This window comes from Coloeus monedula (assembly GCF_965178545.1).
Source record: "Coloeus monedula genome assembly, chromosome: 7".
NCBI lineage: Eukaryota > Metazoa > Chordata > Aves > Passeriformes > Corvidae > Coloeus > Coloeus monedula.
Window position 1 is genome coordinate 24,336,059 of NC_138787.1, and position 26,963 is coordinate 24,363,021.

A 26,963-nucleotide genomic window follows, 5' to 3' on the forward strand; every position below is an offset into this window, starting at 1 on the left:
TGGGAGGGGTGAGCAGGTGTGAGCTGCCTGTCCCATGAGTGGGGAGGGCAGCTCCCAGCTCACACAGGCATGTGCAGCTCATTGTATTCATCCCGGCCATCCTCGTCGAAATTTGGCTCCGCATCCTCCGAGTCCAACTGGGAAGAGGCAGAGACCAAGCTATGAAGGCCACAGCTGCCCCCAGTGTGGGGTCAAGCCTGGCACAGAGGGATCAGCACACAGCAACCCAGGCAGCTGGGATGTGCCGGGAAAAGCAAAGCTCTTGCTCCTTTCCCTCCCAAAAGGCGCATTCTTTAAACCCTCATGGCCCATCCATGCGTCCCCAGACAGATGCCCTTTCTATTGCCTGGGGCTTTGGTCCAGCACTGCAGCTCTTTCCTCTCCCCCTGCTGGCAGTACTCACTTCTGAGTGCTGCTCCAGGCTCTTCTCCAACAAAATCTCAGGATGTTGACAGCAGCAGAGGAGCTTGCCAGCTCTTGAAGAGCTGCCAGCACCCTGGCACTGTGGTTACACACTGGAGTGCCAACAGCCACAGGCTCTGATGTGCTGCTGGGCTGTTCTTGCTGCTCGTTCAGTGGGGAATTGGTGTGTTTCTTGATGAATGAGCCACAAGATGGAAGGGGAAATCCTTATTCCAGGCTTCTGCCTGGTAGGAACCTGTGTTTCCTTGCCCCAGGCTGCCCACCCATCTCATACTGCACTCCCAGGGCTACAAGATCCAAGGAAGCCATCCACCCACCTACTGCTATTGAGCAAAGAACCTCAAGGCTTTGCTGGCCCATGATCTCCCAGCCTTTCAGGCTGCCAAATTTCCTCAATCTCTTTCCAGTGTTGCAAGCTAGACTGAGGACAGCTGTCTGCTCACCGCTTTGAGCTCCCTGTCGTGGAAGAAGTGGGGCAGCACGAAGCGTCGCAGTGGCACTGTCATGATCAGGACAAAGGGGAAGGCCAGTGATGCCACTGTAGATTTCACCACCCAGAGCAGCACAATGCAGGCCAGTTGAATGCAGGTGAAGAGATTCATTCTCCAGGTCTTCACCTAGTAGGTAATTCCAGTCTAAGAACACATTAACTTTCCACACAGATTAACAAAGACCCAACTGGCAAAACAAAATACTTCTGCACAGCAGAGTACCTGCTGCTGCAGAGTCTACCTGCCTTTACTCTACAGCCAGGTAGAACTCCATAACACATCAGCCTCTGTGCTACCTGGCAGCATATCCAGCTGGCAGTGCAGTGTCCCTCCACACCCTCAAGCAGCACATCACTCCTACAAATTGTCTGTCCATCCATACAATACACTCCTGGGTGCAGCCTACCAGCATTGTGCCACCTCTGTGCATGCCTTGCACTTACTTCTCGGCACAATCTTGCAGCCAAGCACAGTCACCAAGCTAAGTATCTCTAGCAAAATACCATACTCCCCTCATCTGCTTCTTCTTCCTCTTCTTATCATTACCTGGTTCTGTGCAACCTGCCTTTGCTCACCTTGACAACGTAGATGTGGTCAGGGTGGTGCTTGGATGGCATGAAGATCAGGAGCAGGCGCTCGTAGAGCTGGATGCCAGTGAGCGATGTAACCCCCATGTAGAGGAAGATGCCGAAGAGCACAGCCAGCGGGATCTGCCGCAGCATGTTCCCCATCACAATGGACAGACCTGCACAGACGGAGCTCAGGGCACGTGTGTCCCACACCAGCCCCTCCGCAAGGCACCTCAGCCTCCATCCCTCTCCCGCCTCCTCTGTGCTGGGGTGCAAGGGAAAGGAAGCTCAAAACGGGTAGGTGTGGGCAGTCCTGCAGTGAGCACGCAGAGCACGGGCTGGCCCATGGGACAGGAACACTGCCAGGAGATTCAAGTGCTTGGTCCAGACCCCTCCCCTCCCTTGTTCCCCGAGCAGAGGCTCACCGACAAGGGCAGCAATAAGCACTCCGGTCACACGCTGCTCCTTCACCTCCTCGATCCTGGGCTTCTCCCCGGGTGCAATGGCCTTGCTCATGACGGTCAGGGCGTTGACGTGGGTGACGGAGCGCACTGTCGCTGCCGTCAGCCAGGGCAGCCCAAAGAGAGCACAAAGCCCCCCCATTGTGCCAATGAGCAGAAGGTCCAGGTGGAAGCCAGAGCCTTTCAGCAACTTCCTCTCCTTCTTGCTAACAATCAGCCTGAAAGAAAATAGAGCCTGGGTCAGTGCAAGGCCCAGGTCAGTGCCCCAGGACAGCACTGAGCTGGGGACAACATTCACTCTCTGAAGACAGCACACATGGGGATAACAAGAAGATGGCTGAGGAGGGGGATGGTGGCTGTCAGCCTCAGGTTAGAAGTTTCCTCCTGTGCTTGGCTGAGGCAGGTCTCCACCATACCATATGCCAAGAAGGGAGCCAAAAGATGATGAAAGAAGTCAAGGTACAGTCTGAAACAGCCAGGATCCTGCTCTTGCTGTTCCTTTGGGATGTCTGTTGCATCTCCATGTGAACCAGCAGCCATCCTGGCCTTGCCTGCCTAGGGGTTAGCGATGGTTGAGGTTGAAGGGGGAGGTACTCACGTAGTGATCTGTGTTTCCATGAAGATAAGAATGAAGACCAGGAGGGCAGGGATGGCAGAGGCAAACATCATCCACAGCGGAAAGGTCCCACTACTGCCCATGGGGTGGATGAACCAGCCACGCTTGTGAGGGGATGTGACCGACAGGCCAGAGGGGACATTCAGCTTCTGTTGGTGTAGTTGCAAAACCCAGCAGTTACTCATTAATACAAACATGCCCACAGCCTCACACAGCTTTGATCCTCCTGGTCTCCCTGGACTGAATGCCTCAGATGATGGGATAAGCCATCCTGAACTGAGCAGGACTTTCTCATGGATAATCCCCTTCCGTGCAAAAAATTCCATGTTCCCTAACATGGGTCTGCGTCATTTCCTTTCAACTACTTAAATTCCCTTTGTTTTTTTCCAAGAGACCAAGGAAATATCTTCCCTCAGGAATCTCACCCCCATGTCAGTCCTTACAGACCATGGTTAAAATGCTCCTTGACCTCTGCTTGGACAAATTAAGTGTTCTGAACTGCCTACCATTTTCTGAGGTGGCTTTCCAGAGTTTCCAAGGCTTTTCTGAGACATTTTACAGCATTGTTTTTGTAGTGTGAACCCCAGAAGTGGCCACATTCTCTGGAAATGACCTCAGCCTGACCATGTTCAGAGGGAGTATCATGTTTGTGCTCCCATCAGACCACACAGACTCCTAGCTGTACATCATCCCGACCTTGCGTTCATCAGCATTTGAACCCTTGGCTCTGTGCTGCTCTACAGCAATTTCTGCTATCTGCACTGCAGGCAGAGTTTATGATTTGCATTTATGTTAATCAGCGTAAGTATGAATAATATTTCTGGAATGTTTGTCCTTGAGTTAAGCTGTGTAACTAAGTACCATTTTCTCAGAAAGCTTTGTACATATGCTGAGTTAATAATAAAATGATAATGCTTTTGATATTAACAGTAGAAGTGTAGAAGGGTATGAAAAGAATGTAACAAAGTGCATGATTTCACTAACGTCTGATAGACTGAAATTTTTCATTGAAATTCAAATGAATAAAAATAAATTTGGATTCCACCAAGCCTTGAGCTGTTTTGATAAAAAGCTTGCATGATGAACAGGAAATACTTTTCACGCTCTTCCCATTCTTAGCAAAAAAAATACCAAAACAAAAATATATAACTATGTATCTATTGAAAAAATGAAACCTGTGAGACAGGTTTGTTCGATAACATTAAGTTAACAAACTTAAGTTTGTGCATAAACTGGGGAAAAAAATTATGTTTGAGATAAAGTGATCAAAATACTAGTATCCTACAGTCAAGGAGAGAGTAGGTATGTTGAGTACTAAACTATGACAAATACCCCATTGAAACCATCCTACGTGCCTCCTTCTTCAGTGTGCATAAACAGTTCATATCTTGTTGACTGACTGCAAGTGTTTAGAGCTACGAACAAGGAACGGACTGGCGCTGAATCTCCCTAAAGCCCCTAAACCCTCCCTTACAAACAGCTGGAAGACCATAGGGATACCAGAGCACTGCAGTCCCTGTAGCTCTGACCTCAACCTCAGCAAGACCCTTGGAGCCTCCCTTCAGCGTGGGAGTGAGGATGAGGGGAATGTTTCTGTTTGCTTTGTGCCATTATGACTAAAGAGGCAGGAAATACAAATTCCCCATTGCACAAGAACAAGCCAGTGCCACAGGGATCACTGCTGGGCTGCAGAAGGGGCTCTGAGGGCAATGCTGGCACTACCTGTGTGTAGGTGTCAGTGATGGTGTAATCCACCAGCACCATAACCAGGATGGAGATGGGGATCCCGAAGTCTCCGATGATCCGCCGTGCCTGCAGAACACAGACCTGTCATTGGCAAAGGGAAAAGGCCAGCTCCATGCACCTGCTATAGGGTGCCTATGGCAAAGAGAAGCCCCAAACGAAGTCAAGCACCACTCCAAACTGGAGCACTGCTGATGGGCAGGGCCAGGAAACCCAGCCTTGACCCATGGGGCTGTGCATCCCACTGCCCACCTAACATGCTTTTAAATGACTGGCCAATTGCTCCTCCTGGCCTATTTAGACAGTGCTCCAGGTTTTACACAGATGCTCTGCATGTAGAGAAATGCCCAAAGAGAACAAGTTGTAAGCCCTTCCTCCTATATTCTAGTTTAACAGACTTGTATCCAGTCCAAGGAGCTTTCCCAAGGTCCAGAGGACTTTCCAGCAAGCCTCACTGGAGCAGGACAGTGCAGATACCATCATCAACAGTCAGCTCTTGTCTGCACCCTAAGGTGGGCTACCATCTCTCTTGCAAGCTATTTAAGGGCTTTGTTGATTTTCTTTGAGGGACATCCAAGTGTTCTGGAGAATAAAGGTCTGTAGCCAGAAGCATTATTTGTTTGGCATGTCCCTTGTCCTTAAATGTGAATCCCACAAACTTCTCACCTTTCCTCCTAGGAAGCGGCTGTTCTTGAACTTGCGCATAAAGAAGGCAATGAAGAAAGTGCCTAGCATGAGGATGAGGGAGAGCAGAGCAGTGTTGGGCTGCATCCTGGTTCCCAGTGACATTGCATCTGTAGAGAGCATGCTGGCATTCAGGCTGCTCTGCACGTCTGGTGGGTAGAACTTCAGCAAAGGATGTTCTGCAAACACCTGAGCAGGTGAGAGAAGCAGCAGGCAAGTTACCACAAGGAGGGGCAGGGGGCACTGTCACTACTGGGGGCAGGGGGAAGCGGAGGTGTCCTGCTCTGTGGAGAGGTGAGGGCAGTAGATGGTGGGCACGGACAATCCCAGCATCCGTCACCTCGCCTCACAACCTACCCAGCTGGAGAGGGTTGGGGAGAGAAAAGTGGCCCCTCTTTAATGTCTCCTGCAGGAAGAGAAGGGGAGAGAGACATTAGGGCTCTTCCTGCCACCCTCTGTGGTGGCACAGGAGCCAGCTGGGCTGAGGCATGAGACCAGCAAAGAACTGCTCTACAGAATGTCTAGGAAAGCTGTGGCTGAGCTGGCCCTGTTCCCTTGCCTCCTGTGTGCTAAAGCAGCAGGTTCCTGAGGGATTAAGAGATGCAGCAGCCCATTTCCCTGGGGAAGGTTCACCTTGTACAGTTTGTAGAAGGTCTCATAGATAAAGATGAGGGAGATGAGGAAAGCAAAGATCTCCTGGGTGAAGGGCGAGATGTAGCGCACCAAGAAGCTTCCTTCAGCTGCCACAATAATGAAGATGAAGACGATGAGCCACAAACCAATCCACACTCTGCCTGTCAGATACTCAATGCCTTGAGTCTGGCAGAACTGAAATGGAAAGGGGAAGGAGTTACTCATGGCTCCTCAGGCTGCCTCCTGCATCCACTCCCCATTAAGATCAAAGACTGTTCTGGAAAAAAGCATCTTCATCTGCTCAGGCACCCAGCACAGTATCAGTGAATTCATGGCTAGAATCACAGGTAAATTTGCAGACTTTGCATTAACACCTGACAGCTCACACCAAGCAGGTCTTCACTGCTCCAGTCTTTGTACCAGTATCTCCTTCATGCTCTCCTGAAGCCAGCCCATGCATAACACTGCCCATACCACCCATACGGAGGTGCCATTGCTCAAACATGGCTCTCCATTGCTCCATGCACTCAACAGCACAAGCCTGTTCCCTACAAAGGAGAGCCCACGCACCCTGCTATGTCCCACTGCATAAAGGCCACAATCTCAGACAGCACCCTGTGTACAGGCAGCTGTACGTGTGTGGAGAAAAGCCCCCAGGCTGTCACCACAGAGGAGACCATCTCCACTGCCTTTGCTCATCCACACACACCAACTATTTCCAGTACAAATCACACCCCTCCCTTTGCAGCCTTCCTCAGTAGCACCACAGGCAGAGGTACACCTCTGTACACAGTGACTGGGCAATGCAAAAGCAGTCAGGGATAAGTGCAGTCACAGGAGAGCAGAGAAATTCCCACTCTGCAATGGCATCACTGGCTCTGAACGCTTCACAAGGTGAAAATCTAGCTGTAGAACAAAACATGCTTTTTTAAAGACACAGATGTGCTGGGAATCAGAGAAAAGGAGAAGAATTAGATCCACTGCTCAAAGGTACAGTGATATGGGGATGCTTTCAAGAGCAAAGAGGTCATGCTACTTGAGAAAGAAACATATCCACCCTGGCTGGCCAGGATACCTCTACACACACCCTTGGGCTCATCCTTAGAGGTGGGAGTAATGTATGTGGCACATCCCAAATGGGTGGTACACTCAATCTTATTCCCATGAAAGGAAACGTGGACATAAGTAAAGGTGGTGAAATGGTCTTCAAAGGAAGCCCCAATAAGAAGAAAGTTTTAGGATGCAGCTACAAGTGCTCATTATGTCAATGAGCTGCAGCAAAGGGCCGGGGGACAGTGCTCTCCTCACAGTCAGCAGGTAGAGGAGTGCTGTTATCAGTGTCAGACCTCAAAGGATAATGGATACAGCAACAGGAGGTGGAAGTCCCTTTAGCCAGACCTGAAAAGGGTCAGCAGAGCCAGGGGCAGTCCTGGCTGAGCTGCAAGCAGCCTGGAAGAGTTCACACTAACAAACACCTTTTGTAGAGCTGAGAAATGCCAACCGCCCTCTCCAGAGCAAGGATAGAGTGAGCAGGTGCCAAGCAGAGACACTGCCTCGCATGTACCTTGTAAAAAGCTTCTTCAAACACCAGCAGAGGCCCTGAGAAGCCAATGACCAGGAGTGGCTGGGCTCCAAGCAGGGAGAAGAGGATCCCTAAAACTGAGGTGGAGATTATCAGCTCGGAGACCCCCATGAGACCCTCAGTTTTCTCTCCTGGGAAAGAGAACAATGAATGAGTGTTATAGCCTGGTCATAGGCACCATCACCACAGACAGGCAGGCTGCACAGCTCCAGACAGAGGAGGCAGGTCCCCATCCCATCAGTCAGAGGTGCCCTGTGCTAGGCAGGGAGCACGGAGGGAGCACGGGAGGAGCCCAGGCAGCCGAGGCTGGAGAGGCCAAATGGCAGGGAGGGAACAAGGCAGCAGCCGAGGCACAGCACTACCACTCTCCCTGAGCAAACAGAACCAAAGCCCACCCCAGAACAGCATCACACAGACACAGCCAGTGTCCCAGAGTGCAAAGAGCAGACCAGAAAGCAGGCCCATTACCTAGGAGTCCCCCGAAGGTGATGGCAGGAGAGAGAGCAGCAAAGTAGATGAAGAGAACGGCTGCGAGACACTGGCTGTGCAAGGCGTCTCTGATGTCACTGAGGTATTTGGGGTACCTGCGCTTTATGTCCCGAACCAGACCTCCAAAAAATATCCCGGTTCGCTTCAAAGGGTCGTCCTCAGCTTCCTCCTCTTCTTCCTCAGCTTTCACTTCACACAGCTCTGGAGGTGTATGGAGGGCAGGGCTTCAGCAAGGAACACAGCTGGGCCCTTGGGCTGTCCCTCTCCCCAGTACCTCATAGAGAGCTTCCTCCAGCAGCACTAGCCTGGTGGGCCCCCTGCGAGAGCACATCCCACTGCCTCCTGCTGTATCCAGCTGCCAGAGCTGCCCACAGCCACTATCCTACTCCCCTTGCCCCACTCCCCTTGCCCCACTGCACTGCAGAAACCAGGCCCTGCTCTCCCCTCTACCAGGCTCTGGCAGGGGAGGGCCCATTGGGGCACACAGAGCACTAGGCACAAACTTGCCCAAATGTGAATGGAGAGACCTTTGGCTTCCTGAGCAGTCCCCTCCTTCATGGACTTCTGCTCCCTTTCCTTCCTCTTCTTCAGCAGCAACTTCTGGAAGGTGGCAATGGATTTGAGCAAGTCTTTCCCCTCCACCTCTGATGGGGGGATGACAATGCTGCAGTCCAAGAACTCGTTGATTGCATTGAGGAGGTCTTGACGATCATCTGCCATGTATGCAGCCTCGTGGAAGTGCTGGAAGGGGCAGGGAAAAAGAGAGAGGGAGAAGGCTCAGACCAAGACTAGACCCCGCTACCTACAGCCTGGAAAGACAATGCTTGCCGTGACCTTTAGAGCAACATTCTGCTCCTCCATCCACTACTCGTCTCACTACTGCCACTCTGTGACCCACACTCCTGAATCCCGCCTCCTGTTTTGAGGGAGAAGCTGGTAGAGCCCCAAAGCACCATAGTTATAAAGCACAAGAACCATGACCTGAGCAGGGAGCCTAAGAGACTCTTGGGAATCTCCACATGCAAGAGAGAAAATAGGCATCTACAGCATGAGGGAAGCCATGCAACGGGAACTAGGCAGAAAAGGGGAGGTATTTCTGACAGCAAGAGCAGGTAGCAAGGAAGGATTCTAAGGAGACCAGGAGGGGACAGCACTACTGCAGATAGGCAGGGGGGGTGCTGGCAAACAGGTGGAAGTGCTGCACTGCTTCTGGAACACTCTTCCAGAGAAAAGGCTAGAGGATGATGAACGAGTGAAGAGCCTGTAAGGCAGGTAGGGGACAGCTAAGGTCCCTGCAGCACACAGACTCCCTGGAGCCACAGCTTCAATGTAAATGATACGGTGCTCTCTCCATGGCGCCAGGACTGTGTAACCTTGCTATGGCCAGCCCCGGCTGCAGCAGCTGGCTCTGCTCTTCCAGGAAGAGGAGCAGAGACTCAAATGAGTGAGGTCAGCCCACAAACACAGCACTGAAGCTGGAATGGCACCTCACCTCTTCGGGCTAAAAACACATTCTCAGCTGAGCCCTGCGCAACTCCAAGGAAGGGATCTTTCAGTTTGTTACCTCTAATACATTTTTTGTGATTAGGCCTTTTAGTCTCCAGTTCAGTGAAAGCTGTGCAATAGTGGCAGCACAGGAAGGTTTGTTACTTGCTTGTAGTTACATAGCACCAGCAGGAGGAAACTGTGAACCTCTGTGCTGGACGCATGCAGCAGACGCTCAGATTGTCTTTCCTTTGTATTTAATTGCTTACCAAGATAATGAATTTCACTGCCATCTAGTCAGATGGGGACTTCAAGCAATGCACATGCTTGGCAGAAAAACCTTCCTGCATCCTCATCTCTCCTGTATGGATGTGTTCCTCTGCATGGATGCCCCAGCCATGGGACTCAGCTAGAAAGCTTCATCCAAACACTGGAAAACAGTCCCCAGGCATTACTGGGTTTTTATGTCAGTGTGCCAGGTGCCATGGTCACAGGCATCACTCAGCCTCCCCACTTCTATGTTTGTTAAATGTCAACTGAATATCACTCCTCTAACCTTGGGTCGTCCTTTGCTCCTCCTGCTTTTACACATGCCCCTTTCTTCACCCAGCCGAGCACACTCTGTCCCAGCCAAGTAAGTGTCTGTCCTACTCTTTCCTCTGCACTGGAGTGTTCTACCTTGGTCAAGCCAGGCTGATCTTAAAAATCCCAGGTGCTCACACCTGCCTACCCCACCTGAGCCTTTGCACAGCTCTCATCTCAGGACTGTCTTCTAAGGAGCCAGCAAAGCTCCCTCGCCTATGTCAGCATCACTGCCCATCAGCTCCTCACCTTGTCAGACATGAGGGTGGAGATTGAGCGTCCAATTTCGTGGTAGTCCATGTTGGCCTGGCTAGGTCCCAGCAGCACAAAGATGAATCTGACAGGAATTGGGACCTCCAAGACAGATTCCAGGAAGACAGCCTCATTTAGTCGGACGAAGGCCATGGTTGGCTGCTCCAGAAACTGCACACAACCTACCAGGGGGCAACGTTAGGAGCAAAGTTAATCATTGGGCTGAGCTGTACTGGGTTGCCTTTAACAACAGAGATGGGGGTTTTGGAGGTTCCCACAAGCTCTGCAGTTATGTACTTTCTCCAGACCACGGACAAAGCACTGACCTTCATGCTGAGGACTGCTCCAAGTCCTTTACTGATCATTCATAAGCAGTGCTACTTTCTTTAGCCTCTCAGCTAGCCCATTCTTAATCCCTTACAGATTACTCTATCTTACACTACAAGGCGCTAAGTTTAAATTGGAAGGTTGTTTCCCACTTATGGAAGGAAGCCACTTATATGTTACTTTTATCAAACAAACTTCTAATCTCATCAAAGAATGAAATCAGGTTTGCTTGACATGACCTATTTCCCATAAACCTTACTGCTTGGCAATAATTACATTCATATTCTTCAGCTCTTTATTAATTGAATCCCATATTAGCTCTGCCACTATGTTGGCCAAGAAGGATGTCAGGTTAAACAACCTATAGGTACTGGCTCACTGTTCTTCCCTCCCTGAGCATTGATGCTATGAGCTTTTTCTGTTACCTTGTACATTCCCTATATTCTTAAACTTTTTATTTTTTTTCAGAGAAAAGTAAGTCAGTGCTCTAAAGACTCATAGGTGCAAACTGCACATTCTGTTTTACAATGTCTGCATCTCATCAGTGCTTGGCAGTCTCCTCAGTTCCTAACAGATTGGGAAGTACTCCCGTGTCCTCTGGCACACCAGCCGCTTCCTTCACACACCGAACACGAATGTTTATTGAATACTGGTATTTCTCTGGCATTATTACTGATCTTTCTGCCATCTGTGTCCAGCAAAGAGCTGCGTTCTGTGTTAGGCTGGCAAATCTGGGCCCTCTGAGAATCAAAGTGCATCCCAAGAAACAGCCTTAGCTCAGAAACAAGTCAATGTTTAATTATCAAAAGTGCATTTATGAACCTGATTTGGCCTCATTGTGATTAAGCATCAGTTTGACTGAGCTGCCAAGCCTCTTTGCCTGAGCTTTTAATCTACTGGATAGACAATGACATTTACTTTGCTTGTAGTGTAGCTGGTTAATGCCAGTGAAGCGCTGAGAAGGAATACTCTTGCAATCAGAAGGCACCAAGCCCACTGATGCTTGAGCCTGCCTGCTCACAGCCCTTCTGTACAGAGAAGTATGTCCTGGCAGTGCTACGGCCAGTACCTGAGACCTTGCCACCAGCCAGGCCCTGCTTCTGTCAACTCAAAGCTTGCTGGCACACACAGCCAGCAGCCAATACTGGTCAGGGAGAGGGCCCAGCTGCTGGCAAGGTGTGAAGAGGCCAGACAGAAAGCAGCAATGGTCAGAGGGCAGGGTGATGGCCTGGCCATCAGCCCCCCAGGCACCACTCATCTACTTCTGAGTTGCAAAACCAGACATTCTGTGAGCCTGGCAGGACTTTCACCACTAAGTTGGGTGCCAGCTCCCAGCAGAAGTGTCTATCAATCTCCTTTTTAATTTAGGAAAAGAACTGCCCTGGCAGGCCATGTATTTGCCACAGACAAACAAAACGTGAACCAGCAGTAAAGGAGAGAGTGTACCAGAATCACTCCCCAGCTGAACATGAATGAGATGATCAAATATCCCTTGGGAGTGAGGGCACAGACAGCTGTGGCCACACCAGGATCTGCACTACTCACTGGGGGACTCTACATGCCACCTCTTACCCACAAGGACCACTGTGGCCTCTGCATCTTCAGGGATCTTCTCCATCAGCTTCAAGTATTTACGATGGCCCTCAGAGTTATGGAGATGTGGGTTTTTCTGCAAGGAAAGGATACCAATAAGTAAGGATGAAGTCCCCATGCTCTGGTTTCCCTACACAGTCTTGCAACCCACTGGCATAACTGCAGCTGGGCTTGCCTTGGGTGCAATGCCCAATGCCTGCTTCCCAGCAAGGCACCCTCACAGCAAAGGCCACCCTGCAAGTGCCAGGGTTGCTGCTCCCATTACATGCTCAAGCAGACACCTGCATACAGTGCAAAGCCAAATTAGGTTCCAAAATCACAATGCAGTGACCCGATTTCCAGTACTCCAGGTGATCCAGGGAGCTCAGTCCTCACATTACAAGGTTTCCCCATGAAGGGGCTCAGAGGTGGGTGCCATGGCCTGCTGTTAGCCAACAGCTGTCCCCAGAGTGTGGAAAAAGACGCAGTAACCCCCCCAGGTCACCCTCACCTCCTTGCACTCGGTCTCGTTGGCCTTGGGGTCGGCCATCTCAATGCGTTCTTCCCCCATGAGGGGCACGCAAGTGTCTGTGGTGTGGTTGTGATGGTGGTTTCCCACGATGGAGTTCATGCTGGAGCTGGAGTGGTTCCTCGGGAAGAAGCCCTCTTTCTCATCATTGGGATGGCTGAGGGGGAGAGTGGTGGCCATGAGGGGGTCTCCCTCCCTTACCACCTGGGGCTCGCAGATAACCGCCAAGCCCTGGGAGCCCTCATCCACGTGCCACTCACCTGTGCTTCAGCAGCAGGGCACGCAGCACGTTGGCTCGATCTTCTGCTCTGATCTGGTCAGAGATGATCATGGTCTCCACCATGAGGTGAGCAATGCCAGGCAGAGTGGTCTGCTCCAAGTCAAGGAGGACGGCACCTGCCAGCATGAGGGGAAGAGCCCTGCTCCTAGTGTGCAACGCTCCCTATTGCATTCACACCCAGGAGACACAGCTGTCCCACCAGGAGCCAGGCTTTGGCTGGGGTACAGATTCAGCTGAGAAATGCCCAAGTCCAGGTGTCCCATGTCCTTTCTGTAAACCCTTGTCCCAAGAGAACCCAAAAGCTCCAAGATGCAGTGGTAGTTCTGGTTTCTCCTTTCATTTCAGTCTCCCACTCTGACCAAACTTGCATTTCCACACCAAAGATGGGTCTAAGACCTGCTGGCTGAGGCACAGCTGGGTGTTGCAGCTGCCATGTCCCTGAGACCAGTGAAGCAGAGCGTGGAACCAACACAAGCACCCTTGGGCTAATGCAAACCCTGCCAAACAGGCTGTGGGATGTCTGTCTCCACAGACTCTACACGAAGCCTGGACACAGACACTGTTTCGTGCCTCCAGTGAGGGAATTAACAGCGACACAAGCTATTCAGCAAAACCTGTCCTAGAGCAAGAGACAAACCCTGGTCTGCTCTTCCTGACTCACCGTGGGCAATAGTCTTCCTGAGCTCCAGCAGACTGCGGAAGGACAGTGAAGCCACGTGAGGTTTCCCCCACCTTGCTGTATCCTCCTCCACATTCTCCTCAAACTTGATCCAGCGGGCTGTCTCTCTCCAGTGCATCTCCTGGTTCTTATCCACCACCAGCTCATTCAGCTCCACAAACACCTAGCGTGGATTACAGCGAGGACATGAGATACATACAGCTCTGCCAGCAGCACGCAGAAAGCCTCAGCTCTCTTCTCAAGGCACTGCCTGGTCTGATGCGCTACCAGAACAAACCTGCTGTGGTTTAGCCAGAGGCTTACTGCACAGAAGCAGCCAGGACAAATACCACTGACAGCATGGCAGGAGCTTCCATCAGCACATGGAGCACCAGAAAGCCCCAAGTCACACGGTGTGGGCAGATGGGAGAGAATGATGCAATGCTGCATTCCCTTCTACCAAACTATGGCAATTTTATCCTCTGCCTTCTTGGTTTCCCCCTAAATTTTCCACACTTACCAGAGCTAGTGATGTTACTGTGCTGCCAACTTCCACAACAGCATCACCATTTCTGTGACTTTTTAATGTCTTTCCTAAGGTCAAAGCTTTGTGGTTTCAGGAAAATCTCCACTTTTATTGAAAAAAGTGCATTTTCAGCTCTCATGATAATGGATAATAGCTTGAAATGTCACCCTCAAGGTCATGTAAAGAATTAATTATATAGAAACATTTATCACTTAAATTGCATGTTTTCTACTTCTGATTTATGGCTTCTGAACAAGTGTGGGAGGACAGCACATGGATACCTCGTGGGGCTTTCTATCCAACTTCTTCTTCTTCTTCTTTTTCTTGACAGAGGGAGTTGATGCTAATTTTTTGCTTGTCCTGGTGATCTGACTCCGAGATGGTTTTTTCATCAGATGCCTCCTCACACCTGGGTTATCTTCAAAGCGGTGGCCTGAAGACATAGGAAAGGAAAAAAGGCCACCAATTTGTCTAGTGGATATACACTGTCTGGCAGGGAAACACGTCGGAGCACACCCTTCTCTCATTAACTTAGGCTACCAAAGCCCTGGCAGCTGGAGAACTCACCATCATCCTCCAGACCTTTGAAGACCCTTCCTGCCTCATCTGCCTGCTTTCATCTCCTCCAGATGTTTGTGAGCTAACCTCTTCACGAAGAAGGCTTCTTCCTAGGCTTTGCACACACTGGGGCTTCATCACAAAAGCTTTTATTCATGGTACCCAAACAAGTGATGTGGGAAGCCTTCCCATACTCCCGCAACAAAAAGCAACCTGCAGCCTTGCCTGCACAGTTCTGCACCCACACAGCACAGGCAGGCACCTGGCTGGGTCTCACCTCTTGCACCAGAGGGAGGCCTGGTGCTCAGCAAGCATAAAGGGCAGTGAAAGGGAAGGATATTTAGCTGCTCGTCTGGGAGACATAAGGAAATATCAATGTCTGTTTTATTTAATTGTGTGATGAGACTGTAGTATAACACTGCAGCCTGGGGCTGGCTCAGAGGCTGGCAGTGAAGTTGAGCTATCACTGCTTCTAGATGTTCCACAGTGCCACCGTAATGCCTCAGAAAGGTCTGTGCTAGACTGGCTGGCTGAGGCCAAGCCTCGCAAAGCCTCCGGACAGGCTGTTAAGGCTGCTCTACAAAGCCATCACCAGTGCTGTTGGTTAGCCAGTGCCCACCAAAATGCAGCCACAACCCTGCCAGGCTTTTTGCAATGCCAGAGAAACAGCACCTGGGCTCGGAGAAACAGCCTGCCATGGAGAATTTCCCTGGACACTACCCAGAGACAGCAAGTGTATCTTTCTCAGCATGGACAACACATAGGAATGTGGAAAGCCTCAGAGCCTGGCTCCAGGAAAGGCAGGCTTGCCCAACTAGATTATGGAGTCAGGGCTTTTGCTCAGCTTTGGTCCACTGAGGTTAGCTGGCCCTGCTTGTAAGACAATACCAAGGTCTTCTCCCTGGCAGAGCAAGGGCAGCTCTCCACTGGCTGGGGTGAATGTTCTGTCTGCACTCATCTTTCTGCACTTAGCTTCAAGACCTGCAGCTCTCAGGGTATGAGAAACAGTAAAAACCACAGGGTTTTAAGTCTGAGTGGTCTCTTTGATGTTGCAGAAAAACATCTGTGCACCTCTGGCATGGAAAGACACACCCAGCATCAGGCCAGGCATACCATGGCCTTGCACCTTGGAAAACTGGGTCGCTAAATTAAATATAAAATGAATCAATACCAAGCCTCAGGGCATTTTCCCCCATTGGCTGCCCTGCTGATACACGTCCTGCTGACGGCGGGACTCCTCCCTGCTCCACTTACTGCACTGCAATGTCAATAGGAGCCAATAACTGCCCAATAACCACTACCAACGTTTCTGGGAGCCAGGCACGTGTGGGGCTTCCGCGGAGTTTTGCATGGATTTCTCAGTTCCTGTGTGCACAGTAGCCACTTCAGCACACTCAGTATGAGCTCATGCATAAAACAAGCAGCCCACCAGGCAGATGATCTTGGTATCTGGTACCTTTGCTCCAATCCCTGCAGCTTCTGATTATTCTCCTATGCACCCTGGGACTCCCTCTCACCGTGTCCCTGGAAAACCAGGGCCAGAGTACACTCTGCCCAACAAGACAGAGCACAGCAAGCTTTCCCCATGGTGATGACAACTTATTACACAGTACTCTTCAACAACAGCTCTAGAAAGCATTCACAGGCATCCAGTCTTAGACAGAAAACAGCTGGAGGACAGATAATAAGCAAGAAGCCACATTTCCTGACAGCACCTCCAGTGACTCCTGCACTCACTCACAGGACAGGAACCAGAGTGCTGCAGGGTCAGAGTGCATCGGTGAAGGCACACCTCCAGCACTCTACCTACAGCAGACCAAGGAGAGATCTACTTTGCTGCTCTTCTCTGGCAGTGTTTGTGGCTACTGAGATGCCAGCTGGTGGATACAACTCATAGGAGCAGGGTGGACACCTGGTCTTAATTAAGGAGAACCACTGGCTTTGGGAGTCCCCTGCAGAACCCAGCTGAGGTGCTCCAGGCTGCTCTACAGAGACCCCCTCTGTGTCCTGTCAGATTGGTGCTTTCCCCAAAAAAAAGTCAAGCTCAAGAGAGCACCTAAATCCAGGATCCACATTCAGGACAGGATCTTGGACTGAGACCAAAGGGTCATATGCTCAAGGCACAGGTCTGTCCTTCTTGCTTGAAGCCAAACTCCCCAGGGAGTACTGCTCTTGCTGTAGCTCCTCTTTTCAGTGCTCCCCAGGATCTGAATATGAAGACAGTGATGATGTCAGAGGACAGAGAGCAATTCTTATGGTAGCTCCACTTCAATGAACTGGTATGTCACCCTCCCACACAGCATCTCCTACAGTCTCTTCCAGAGGATGATGTCATGTTGGCGTCCACAGTCAGATTTCTTCAGATGAACAAGTTCCTTTTCTACCAGCTTAAATCCGAATATGACAAATATGACTTTGCACTGGTTAAAGTCTGAACCCAAGAATGAATGCCTTTGCTGGTAAATCCAACTCAGTGAGCAATAGCCTTCAATTTATACTGCAGCTCCTGCTCCCTTCACTTCCCTCAATATACAAGGAAGACCAGAAAGAGGCATCAGAGTATTTGTATCAGTACTAGAGAGCAACCTGCTATCCTGGCATCACAGGGATAGTGCACACTGCCCATATACCCCAATGTTCAAGTTATAGCAAGAAAAAAGAGACTTAAAACTCAGACTCTTGAAATATTTAAAACTAGACTAAACAAAATGCTAATCAACATACTGTAAGACACAACCCTACACTGGCTTCTGAAAAAAGCCACTGCCCTGTCCTGCACAGAGCCCAAGTCTCTCCTGGCTGATGCTAAGTTCAATGTGACAGGGACAGCTCATCCCCTGCTGCCAATGAGGTGTCCAGGTCCAGCACTCCCCATGATCCAAACACTTAAAAGAATGCAAGGACACCAAGGACCCCATTCTATTCAAAAGCAAATTGATTCCTCCTGGATCTGAGTGGGTCCTGGAAGAGGCATTGCCATGGAGTGAACAGCTGGGCAAGTGGCACTGGCTGAAAGTGAACTGGCTCTGCACAAAACAGACTCTGGTGTCTCCGCCATACCTCTCTGCAGGATTAATCCACAATGTGGGTTCACTGTACAGAAATAATTAAAGAGTTGACTGTACAGTGCACCTGCAGTATTAGCTGTAGCAATCAATGAATGTGTTAACTGCTAGAAAGACCAATTTCCCCACTTTGTAAGTGATGCATTATCACACCTTGCAGAGTGATCTGCCCCTTCTACCTTCCCAAGAATAGCCATGTTTTCCAAGGTGAACCTGGAACAATTTTTTCACACCTTTAATTTACAGTTCACTCAGCTTGAGACAGCTGATGGGACCAATTTGCTCCAGGTTCCCATTTTGAACTTTGCTACTATTATATGCTCTATCAATTTACAGTAACAAGTAGCAGACTTGCTACTGTGACAGCCAGAAGCTAATCCCCACTCGCTGGTCCCTGCAGAAGTACACAGGCAGACATTTCTTCCCTGAAGGCTTGTGAAGATGGAACACATGACAAAGAAAACATGATGCTGGGACTGGGAAGCAGGGCAAATTAAGTCTTTTGCCCAAGATCAAACAGAGTCTGTGGCAGAGCCAGAAGATGAACCAAGGCATCCTGAGCTCCTGTTAAAATCACTCTGCTTTCCCACTCTTGTGTGCAAAGCTGTTTACTGGGCTAGCTCTGGGACATCACACCCCCATGTGCACTCCTAAAATCCCTTGAAAAATTAACACATGATCCGGATGAGGACATTTGGACAACCACCCACGAGCCATGGCTATGAACAGGATCACTCCCAAGGTGGGCTGCCTTTTACCATCATCTACCAAGGAAGGACCCCTGTGCGAGACAGGAGTGAGGCTCTGGTTCCTGTGTGGTCTCCGAGACGGCTCAGAGATCGCTCTGCAGGGGATGTGCAGGTATGGAAACACATGCAGAGAACAGGAAGACATTCTTGATTCTCAGGATTCCTATTCTCTCCTCCCCTGCTTTCCCCACTCTTGTTTCCTTCCTTCCTCTTTTCCCCCTTCCAGGCACCCCAGCCAGCCTGCCATCAGCTAGTTTCACAGTCATGCTCAAACACGCAGATAAAAAGACTAGGTTATTTTTTTTTCCTCTGGGCAATTAGGCTATGGTGCAGAGCTGAGAACCTGATATCCACCTCCGCTGTCAGATCCGCACCTTGACTCAAATTCCAGCAAACAGACCGGCAGCACACTGTCACCTTGTGCTACAAATGGAAGGGGAAATCTCTTTGTCCTTATACACACCTCAGAACAGCTGCTTTCTCTGGCCAAGGCACAGGTCACATCCTGATAAGCACAAACAGCAAGACACAGCTGCCTCTGGAGCTGCTTGAGCGAGACGCACACAGGAAAGCAGCTCAGCACTACAACACAGATCGGTACTAAGACCTCGCACAGACACACAGGCATCAGGCAGCTCCTCTGGTGTCCCCAGACACACAGTGGGGCAGACTGTACTTCCTCTAAACCAGGAGACCAACCTGACACGGAGAGGGTACAGACAACAAACACCAGGGGGGTTATGCACTGTAGCCGGGGGCTCTGATCTACAGCTGCAACCACGGGGTCACTGCTCCAGTACTTACAGGTGGGCTCCCCGCCCGGGTAGCCCAGATGGTTTCTGATGGCCTCCCATAAATCATAGTCTTCAAAATTGAAGGCAAATTCATCAAAATCTTCATAGCCGAGTGAGTTGCGAATACAGGTGCTTATCACCACCTCCGGGCTGCTGCCCCCTTCCGATTCCTTCGCTGGCTCCTCTCTCTCTTGAAGGGCTGTCATTTCGTCCTTGTGAAGGTCAGGGGTCAGGTGTCATGAACGACATGTCTTCAGATGAGGAGCCAGGATAGGCAGGCTGATGTGTGTCACGCAAGCTGCCCCCCTGGGGGGGCTTCACCACAGCCCTGGGGCCAGCCCCGGTGCCTCGCTCCCCTGCTCACGGGGCATGAAGGTGCCTGCTGCAGCAGCCCCAAGGGCTGATGAGGTTCCAGGAAGGCTGGCTCCACCCAGGGATGCTTCCGTGGGGGCTTCCCCACCAGCTCCTCCAGAGGAGGGTCCTCGCTTTGCTGTGGGGTCTTGTGCCAGATGCCCAGGGATGCGGCACCTGTGGCCTGGGGACAGCCAAGCTGTGTGTGCAGCACCGCTTCTCTCCCTCGCTCCCCTCTGGTGTCTCCCTCCCTCTCCAGCCTGCAGAGCAACCTATTGAATTCTCCATGTCCTCGGGCCCGGAGCGTGCATTTCCATGACGTCTCTTCTCTCTGTCCTCGTGCCACGCACAGGGGCAGTCCCCCTCTGAGGCGCTCCAGAGGGGGCAGCTGCCTCTGCCAGGAGAGCAGAGGAGAGGGGAGGCTCCTCACCTCAGGTTTTCTGCAATACCAGAGCTGGCGGCGTGTCACACAGAGGGCTGATTGCTGGGAAAGTGTGTCAGGAGAGGAGAGAGCTGGGTCTCAGGGAAATGCTGGGAACCCTGAACTAGAGAGGACAGTAGGGTAGGTGGAGGAACAGGCATCCACGGGGTAGGTGGGAGTAGAGATGCTGAAAACAGGAGAATCATCACTGTGGACAATGCAAAGCTGACAGAGATAAGACACTGTTGGAAAAGAAGGATCTGGGGAACAGGAAGGTGAGGACCAGATCCTGTGGCAGGCTGAAGACCATGCCTGAGGCTGCTAGGGGAGAGCAAGAGAAGCACGAGACAAAGGGACACACACACTGGTAATGCAGGTAGTGTTGTAAAGCCTCACTTTTCATGCCGTCCAGGTCAGCAGATGCCAGCATCTGGGCCTCGGCCTCGTCCGTGGGGACGCGCTGGTACGCCGCGCTCTCCAGGGTGGTCATGCTGCCGATGCACATCCTCTCCTTCAAGTCATAGGTAACCCGTTGTCCACTCGCCACCTGCCCCCAGGCTTTGCGCTTCTCCCACCCACGTGACAGACGCTCTCGAGGCCCAGGGGGGCTGTAGGAACCAAAGAGACTGATGGTAGTAAACAGGGTGAATGAGAACGGGCAGTGGCCCTCAGGGGTCGGGGTCCCATGGTCCAAGCCCTGATCAGCAAGTTCCTGAGAAAGAGCAGGGCCAGGAGGCATCTCCTGCAAAACCTGAAGGCTGCCTGTTCTGCTCCTTCTCTTCCCTACCACAGAGTGGGATCAGCTTGTACCCAGTGTCGGGGACCTACCCCTGAGTTGATGGCCTCATGGTCCCCTCCTGGGGCTTCCCTGCTTGCAGATCTGCACAACAGCACAAGTTAGCTGGGAGGAAGGGTATTCCAGATGTGCAGCCCAGTGCCTCTAACCCTGCACTGTGGGATCCCATGGACCCAGGGAGGTTGCAGGAGTTGCATGGACTGACTGTCCCACCAGAGAGCAGCCCTCTTGCTCACAGATGCTCGCCCCCTGGGACCCACATCCCTTCTGACTCAGCAGGTAAGTTCAGGCTAAGCACAGCCACTACCCCTGGGGACAGACTGTGCGGCGACCTTGAGCCAGGGAGAGCAGCAGGCAGCTTGGCACTGCTCGCCTACCTGTGGAGAGAGGCGGGGCCCTTGTCCTGCAGCAGGTCAGCAAAGCGAGGCATGGGGGACAGGATGCCACACTCCTCCTCCATGTGGAACTGCGTGGGAGCCAGGGCGCTGCTGGACTCCTCCTCATCGCTGCCGACGGTGAACTGCAGAGACAACAGTCCTGACAGCGAGAGCTGGGGCAAACAGCCTTCGCCCCAGTCCTTGGCACACAGATCCTGCCCAGGGTGGGCCACAATGACTTTCCCCACGTGCCCTATACCCTGGGACTGGTCATAGTGAGCCCTCCACTATACTATAAACCCTAAGAACAGACACGCTGATCTTCCCCCATGGGTCTTACAGCCCCCAAACAGTCATGTGGATGCCCCTGCATCCACACCAAGCAATGGCTTACCTCTCACTGTCCTTTGGTGGCCATCTCTGCTAGGCAAGGACAAAAACATTCTTCCCACAATACTGCACAGCTACAACTTCTTATCCCTGAGCAGCATACTCACTGGAACCCTCCTACCACCTCCCCCCAGACTCCAAGCCCCATCCAGATAGGCATGCCCTGGCCTTGCCTTTGGTTTGCTTGGGGACTCCAGCTTAGGGGATGTGTCCTTCCCACAAGCTTCGGCCTCAGACTCTGCAGAGATTTCTTTCTCCTGGACCTCCTCTGCCTCAGATTCTCCTTCTTCCTCTTCTTCTTCTTCCTCTTCTTCCTCCTCTTCTCCTCCCTCCTCGTCCTCTTCCTGGATGGTGGGGGTGACCTCTGAGGGGGGTATTGAGGTCTTCTTCTTTTTCCTCCTCCTTTTTTTCCTCCTGCTGGCACGGGGTGGCCTCTTTTGGAACTTGAGGGCAGAAGGGAGGTGAGTGGAAAGGGGATGATGGATGTGGTGCGAGGTTTGGCGGTGGACTGAGAGAGAAAAAGAGAGTCAGGGGCAGGAAGAGGCTGGGAGGAACCTGCCAGGCGCCCCTCCAGGAAACAGCATGGTCTGAAGATCAAGGGCCAGGAAGGGCAAGGAGAGCCACCAGCCCACAGGGACATAGCAAAGCTCTTTCACTGATGCGGCAGGCTGTGTCCAGCCTGGGCTAGGTGGGGAGACAGCCCTTGTGCAGTGCCAAACCACCCCAACACAGCTCCACTGCCCTGGGGAAGGCAGCACCCCTCTCCCTCTGTTGCCAAAAGCCATTTGCATGGCTGTGCAGAGCTGCGTTGACTTGCCAGAGGCAACATCCCTTCCTAAACATGGGGAAATGTTTCTTGCATCCTCAAACAAGCATGATTTGGGCCCCTTACAAACTTTCTAGGGACATTACTTAGTGGTTAGGCCATGGCTTAGCAGTGGACTTGGTGTTAGGTTGGACTTGATGATCTTAAAGGTCTTTTCCATCCTAAATGATTGTGATTTCTTTTCTGCATAACATTTCCTTGAGTTGAATAGATGCAGCTTATTTATCCCCCAGGCTTTGACAGAAAGTTCCTCCTACGCAGCCACAGGAACAACAGTGCAGATGCAACCGAAGTCCACATCCCAGGTACTTTGAGGGCACGTGTCTACCAGCCTCTGAAATTCAGGTTCAGTTAGGAGGCTGTCTTTTAAAATCCAGGGTAAAGAAACAGGGCAGAAGGACTTTTCTTTAAACTAATCTACAAAGAGAAATTTATACAGGCTTCACCTGGGTGTCATGGGAATTACAGAATGAGAAAAAATTAAGGGCATTTCTGAGCCTTCACTCCAAAACAAAGGCAACGCACCAGGCAGGGAACAGGGTAAGCTCAGCATCCCCCTGTGAGAGAAAGAGAAGCCATTGCTGCCAGGGCTATGTGCAGGCACAAAGCCTCCCACAGACAGTCAGCAGGATGCACAGGTCCTGGGGCTGCACCCGGAGCCGCTGAAATCAGGGGGGCACTAGCCACTTGGCAAGGGGGTGTTGCTCAGCAGCTCTTCCTGAGGAATTGTTTCCAGTCTGTTTTGATTTGGTTCCTTCCCAGCTTTCCTGTGACATGGCAGCAAAATCTGTTTATAGTGAAAACTACCTTCAAAGGACATTTTCAATGTAGGCTGTAACCTTCTCCCTGGGAAAGCCAGGCAGGTTCATTGTTCTGCTGTCATGTTTCCTTTCCTTTGGTTTCTCAAGTCTTTTCTCCCTTGTTTCCCCCCTTGGGAACAGCAGGGATATTTCACACATCCCCCTGGTTCAGAAGAAGCAGCTTGTGGCAAGATTAGAGGAGATTTAGAATGGTCAGACGTCTGCAAATTGGAATGAAGTTTGGGCTCTTATAAACACTTTTCTCTCAAAAGTGTTTTTTTCTTTGACTTAACTGGGTGTATGCTATTTCACTCACGAGATGTGGCAGAAAGACCCTTCTGTCCTGCTGCTGTACTTCCATAGCATGCCACAGATACATCAGGCATGAATTTCTAATATAAAAAGCAAGGACGACCCCAACTGTACACGTGTTGCTCCTTCAACAGCACAAAGCTGCTGGCAAGGACACAGCCCATCTTTCCCTTCTGGTTTGTTCACTTCAGCCCAAGACAGAAACATTTATGTTTTGGATTAGAAGGAAACTGAAGTCTTCGGCTGCAGGGAAGGGCAGTGATGGTTAAGTGTGTGATCTGGCACAGAAGAGGGGAGCACTGCTCTTCTCTTCACTCCTGCACTCAACCCTCCTCGTGTCAACTGATCACATCTCCACAGAGGTGGTCTGCAGGTAGGAAAAATGCAGCTCTCCCAAACACAAAAGGATTCTTACCTCCCTCTTCTTCCTGCCTGTCCTCTTGTGCGTCCAGTCCCTGCCCTCCCTCCCTGCTCCCTTCCTTGCACTGCCTGCCTGCATGGAAAGTTACTGCCAAACTAGTGTCCCAGATGTTTGATTACATTTCTTGGTGAACTTGATACAAGAGATAAGAAAAAGTAATTTGGATAGGGAGCCCAGAAGGAAGAGCCTACACATTAGGAATTCCTGGCTTTGACTAGGGCAGGAAAGACTTCTAAGCCCAGAGAGCATTTGCCTCTATGGGCTGGTATGTTATCTTTAAAAGTCTAATGACCTAGCCAGATCTTCCAGCTTTATGAATACAAACTGCATAAAACTTTTGATAACCAGGGTTGATGTAGTCCTAGACAACAGAAATAGATCAGGAGCTCAGAGGAAAACAAGCTTGATTCTGACAAAAGAAGGACCCTCCTATTAATAAGGAATAAAAACCCCAACCCCAAAGAGTACAAAACTCTAGTCAAATTTTCAAAAAGCTTCTGCATGCATGCTCAAGCAGATCATCCATGTCCTCCAAGCCAACCCGCACACCTGTGCACACAGGCAGAGCTTCTGAGCAGGTAGGTCCTACGGGCACAGGACAGGAATTCAACCCACAGCAAAGCTATTAGCACCTTGCAGCCATGTGCACAAGTGACTGTGAGCCCAGATGGGAAGTGTTATTTGAATGGAAACTCTGTAGAGAAATGACACAGGCAAGAAACAGCAGCTGGGTGCACTACAGTATTAGACTTTTACCAGCAAGCTTTTATAACAGCCATTGGCAATGAGTGGCCAAGCAGAAAACAGCCTGGTGATGTACTTGGGACATAATGTTCCCAAGGTTGTATCCCATCAAAGCCAAGCTGGAAAATAAGCAGTATGTGACTGTGGACAGCCACAGACTGGGAAGACCTCCCAACCATTGCTATGTGTCTGCCACACAAACAGGCTGCCGGACAGGGGCCTCTTCCTGCCCTTCACTGCTGTTAGTACTACATAACCCACCTACACCAGGCAATAGCTTACGGTCACTCTCGTGGGTACATTCTCATTTTACACACAAAGTGAGCTTGGACAGACCAGTTGCCTTCATCATGAAAGGGCAGTTAGAGGAATAAAAATGCTCAGATGAATTCAGGTGAGATAACTACAGCACTTTAAATTCACACTCCATTTTTATTTTGCAGTTCCCTTCTTTGATCAGATAAGCCCAATGGATTCTTGAGTGCTATTTAGAAATACACAGGCATGTCTGACTGGAGCCATCTGCTTTCAGACTGGTGAGGACAGCCTGGCTTCTGGTCATATGTGGATGTTTCTTTGCAGCCACATGGAAGAAAAATTGTTTTAAACTGGAAATTTCAACTTGGGGAAGTAGCTGCAGAGGTCTCGGAGACTGGTCTAGGAGGTGAGCGAATACCCCAGGCTGAGCTATGCTGCTGGGTGGGCTGTGCAGTAGCTATGCCTATGGAGACAGAGAAAACAGGAACAGACTGGAAACAGGCCGTGGGCACTGGTGCTAAACTGTGTGTACATAGCACCTTGGGAACGCTCTGGAGGAAGGAAGTGAGTAGCAGGCTAATACAATCTGCAGTCCTGGCACAAGGCTGCAGAGCACGTGGGACTGAGTGAGGGCTGGTGTTGAGGGTGGAAGTGGGTACAACGTTTCAAAACCTACATACATTCAAAATCTCTCTCACTGTAGCTGCGACTTTGCTTCTCCAGATTGCTTGATGCTGACTTGCTTATCAGGTCCCCAAATCTCTCGATTGACAAAGTCTTATCCAAGTCCTCATCGTCCTCGGCACCAGGAGAGGCTTTCTCTGCGTGATCTCTGCCCTGCACAGAAACCGCCAGGTAAGAATCAAACACAGCAGACCCCTAAAGCCCTCTGGATCCTCCTGCCCTTCCAACAGTGCCGGCTTGCTAAGGAGCAGCAGGCTCCACACAACAGGCCTGGAGCATAATTTCTCACATAGAGGCAGAGGTCTGCTCAAGACCAAGTGCCAGAACAGACCAGCAAGCTCCAAGGCACACTCTGCAGAGACACCTTAGTGGTCCTCCACACCTCTCCTGAGTGGCAGGTATCAAGGGAATCTGCCAGTGCCTATTTTTCCTATTAGAGGAAATGTATAGCTTTGGTTTGGCTGGAATTTTTCTCTCCTCACATTCAACTGCTGCCCTCTGGTCTTCCCTTTGCCCAGTCTGCCATCTCTCTCCCATTTTTAGACCTCCTCTGTATTTCCCCTTGGGAAACAGCATCCCTGCTCTGGTGAGCTGCCCTTGGGTCAGTGACCACCACCCTGTGCCTTCCCGCCTCCCCTCCACACACCTAGGGACTCCCCGTTCCCCTTGGATGCTTTCTTCAGGCTTTTCTGTCCATCTTCCTCCTGTTTCAGGCAATGGGAACTTCTCTGCCTTTTGCTGGTGGAAATGCCCTGAGATGAGCATCACCAGACGTCCCCTGGCCTTTCTTTCTTTCTCCTGAGCAGCTGCAGCTGGTAAAATTTTCCGTCAATATAGCTGAAATGCCAGCACGGAGCTGTTGTGGACTCCCGTGTTTCCATGGAAACAGGAGGAGGCCCAACTGTGACAAATCTGCTAGGCAGAAAGAGGGAGCAAGGCAGCTTTAGCTGAGAGATCCCTCTCCTCGCATCCCTGTTCTTAGCTGTGGCCTAGGAGCAGCCTTGTATCGGTGGGTGAGACTGCTTCTCCTCTCACCTTAGCACAGGTGCCCCAAGCTCAGCCTAAATGGAGATAGTTTATTTTCAAACCGCTCAGCTCCTCCTGTCACTTGCATACCCTACCCAGTGGCACGTGAAAGCAGAGGGACCTCACAGAGCAGCCTCTGGCCTTTTCTGGGCCACAGTTTGCTGTTTGCATGGAGAGGATACGGGCTCATGGGCAGCCTCGAGACACCCTTCGTGCAGACCTGTCCCCAGTAAACACAGGCTGTGTCTCCTACTGCAGCACGCTGCCAGGATACCAGTCCTGCTCTCAGCCAGCAGGAGCACGGGCCCTGGGGAAGAGACAGCCCCACTGCTGCCAGATTCCCACCTCACCTGCTGCAAGTCGATGAAGACATCTCCTACGGGAGGGGACTCTCCAGCTGCCATTTTGGTTCAGGACCTAAGGGCCTGGGCAAAATATCAACCCTTCTCTTTCACCGGCAGGCACCCAGCAAACCTGGAGAGTGGCATA

General features: G+C 51.1%; 1 protein-coding gene across 1 annotated transcript; it reads right to left on the reverse strand.

Annotated features, from left to right (window-relative positions):
- On the reverse strand, positions 1–26,913 carry SLC4A3 (solute carrier family 4 member 3). The gene is made up of 22 exons (XM_082284672.1): positions 26,825–26,913; positions 25,445–25,601; positions 21,577–21,911; positions 21,014–21,156; positions 20,237–20,448; positions 14,184–14,335; positions 13,380–13,560; positions 12,699–12,834; positions 12,421–12,595; positions 11,910–12,006; positions 10,008–10,192; positions 8,219–8,432; positions 7,671–7,892; positions 7,185–7,333; positions 5,621–5,815; positions 4,970–5,176; positions 4,283–4,372; positions 2,543–2,709; positions 1,909–2,162; positions 1,490–1,659; positions 867–1,040; positions 1–137 (listed from the first exon to the last, which is right to left on the reverse strand). Exons 1-22 carry the CDS (start codon positions 26,876–26,878, stop codon positions 60–62), a joined length of 3,747 nt encoding a protein of 1,248 aa, XP_082140798.1. The 5' UTR covers positions 26,879–26,913; the 3' UTR covers positions 1–59.
- Positions 26,914–26,963: the final 50 nt, after the last annotated feature.

Excerpts from the sequence above, each read along its gene's own strand:
- SLC4A3 (XM_082284672.1), bottom strand. The coding sequence starts at position 26,878 with ATGGCAGCTGGAGAGTCCCCTCCCGTAGGAGATGTCTTCATCGACTTG. Across the intron at positions 21,157-21,576 it reads AGTCCCCAAGCAAACCAAAG|TTCACCGTCGGCAGCGATGA; the intron begins GCAAGGCCAGGG and ends TTGTCTCTGCAG. Across the intron at positions 138-866 it reads ACGACAGGGAGCTCAAAGCG|TTGGACTCGGAGGATGCGGA; the intron begins GTGAGCAGACAG and ends GCCTCTTCCCAG.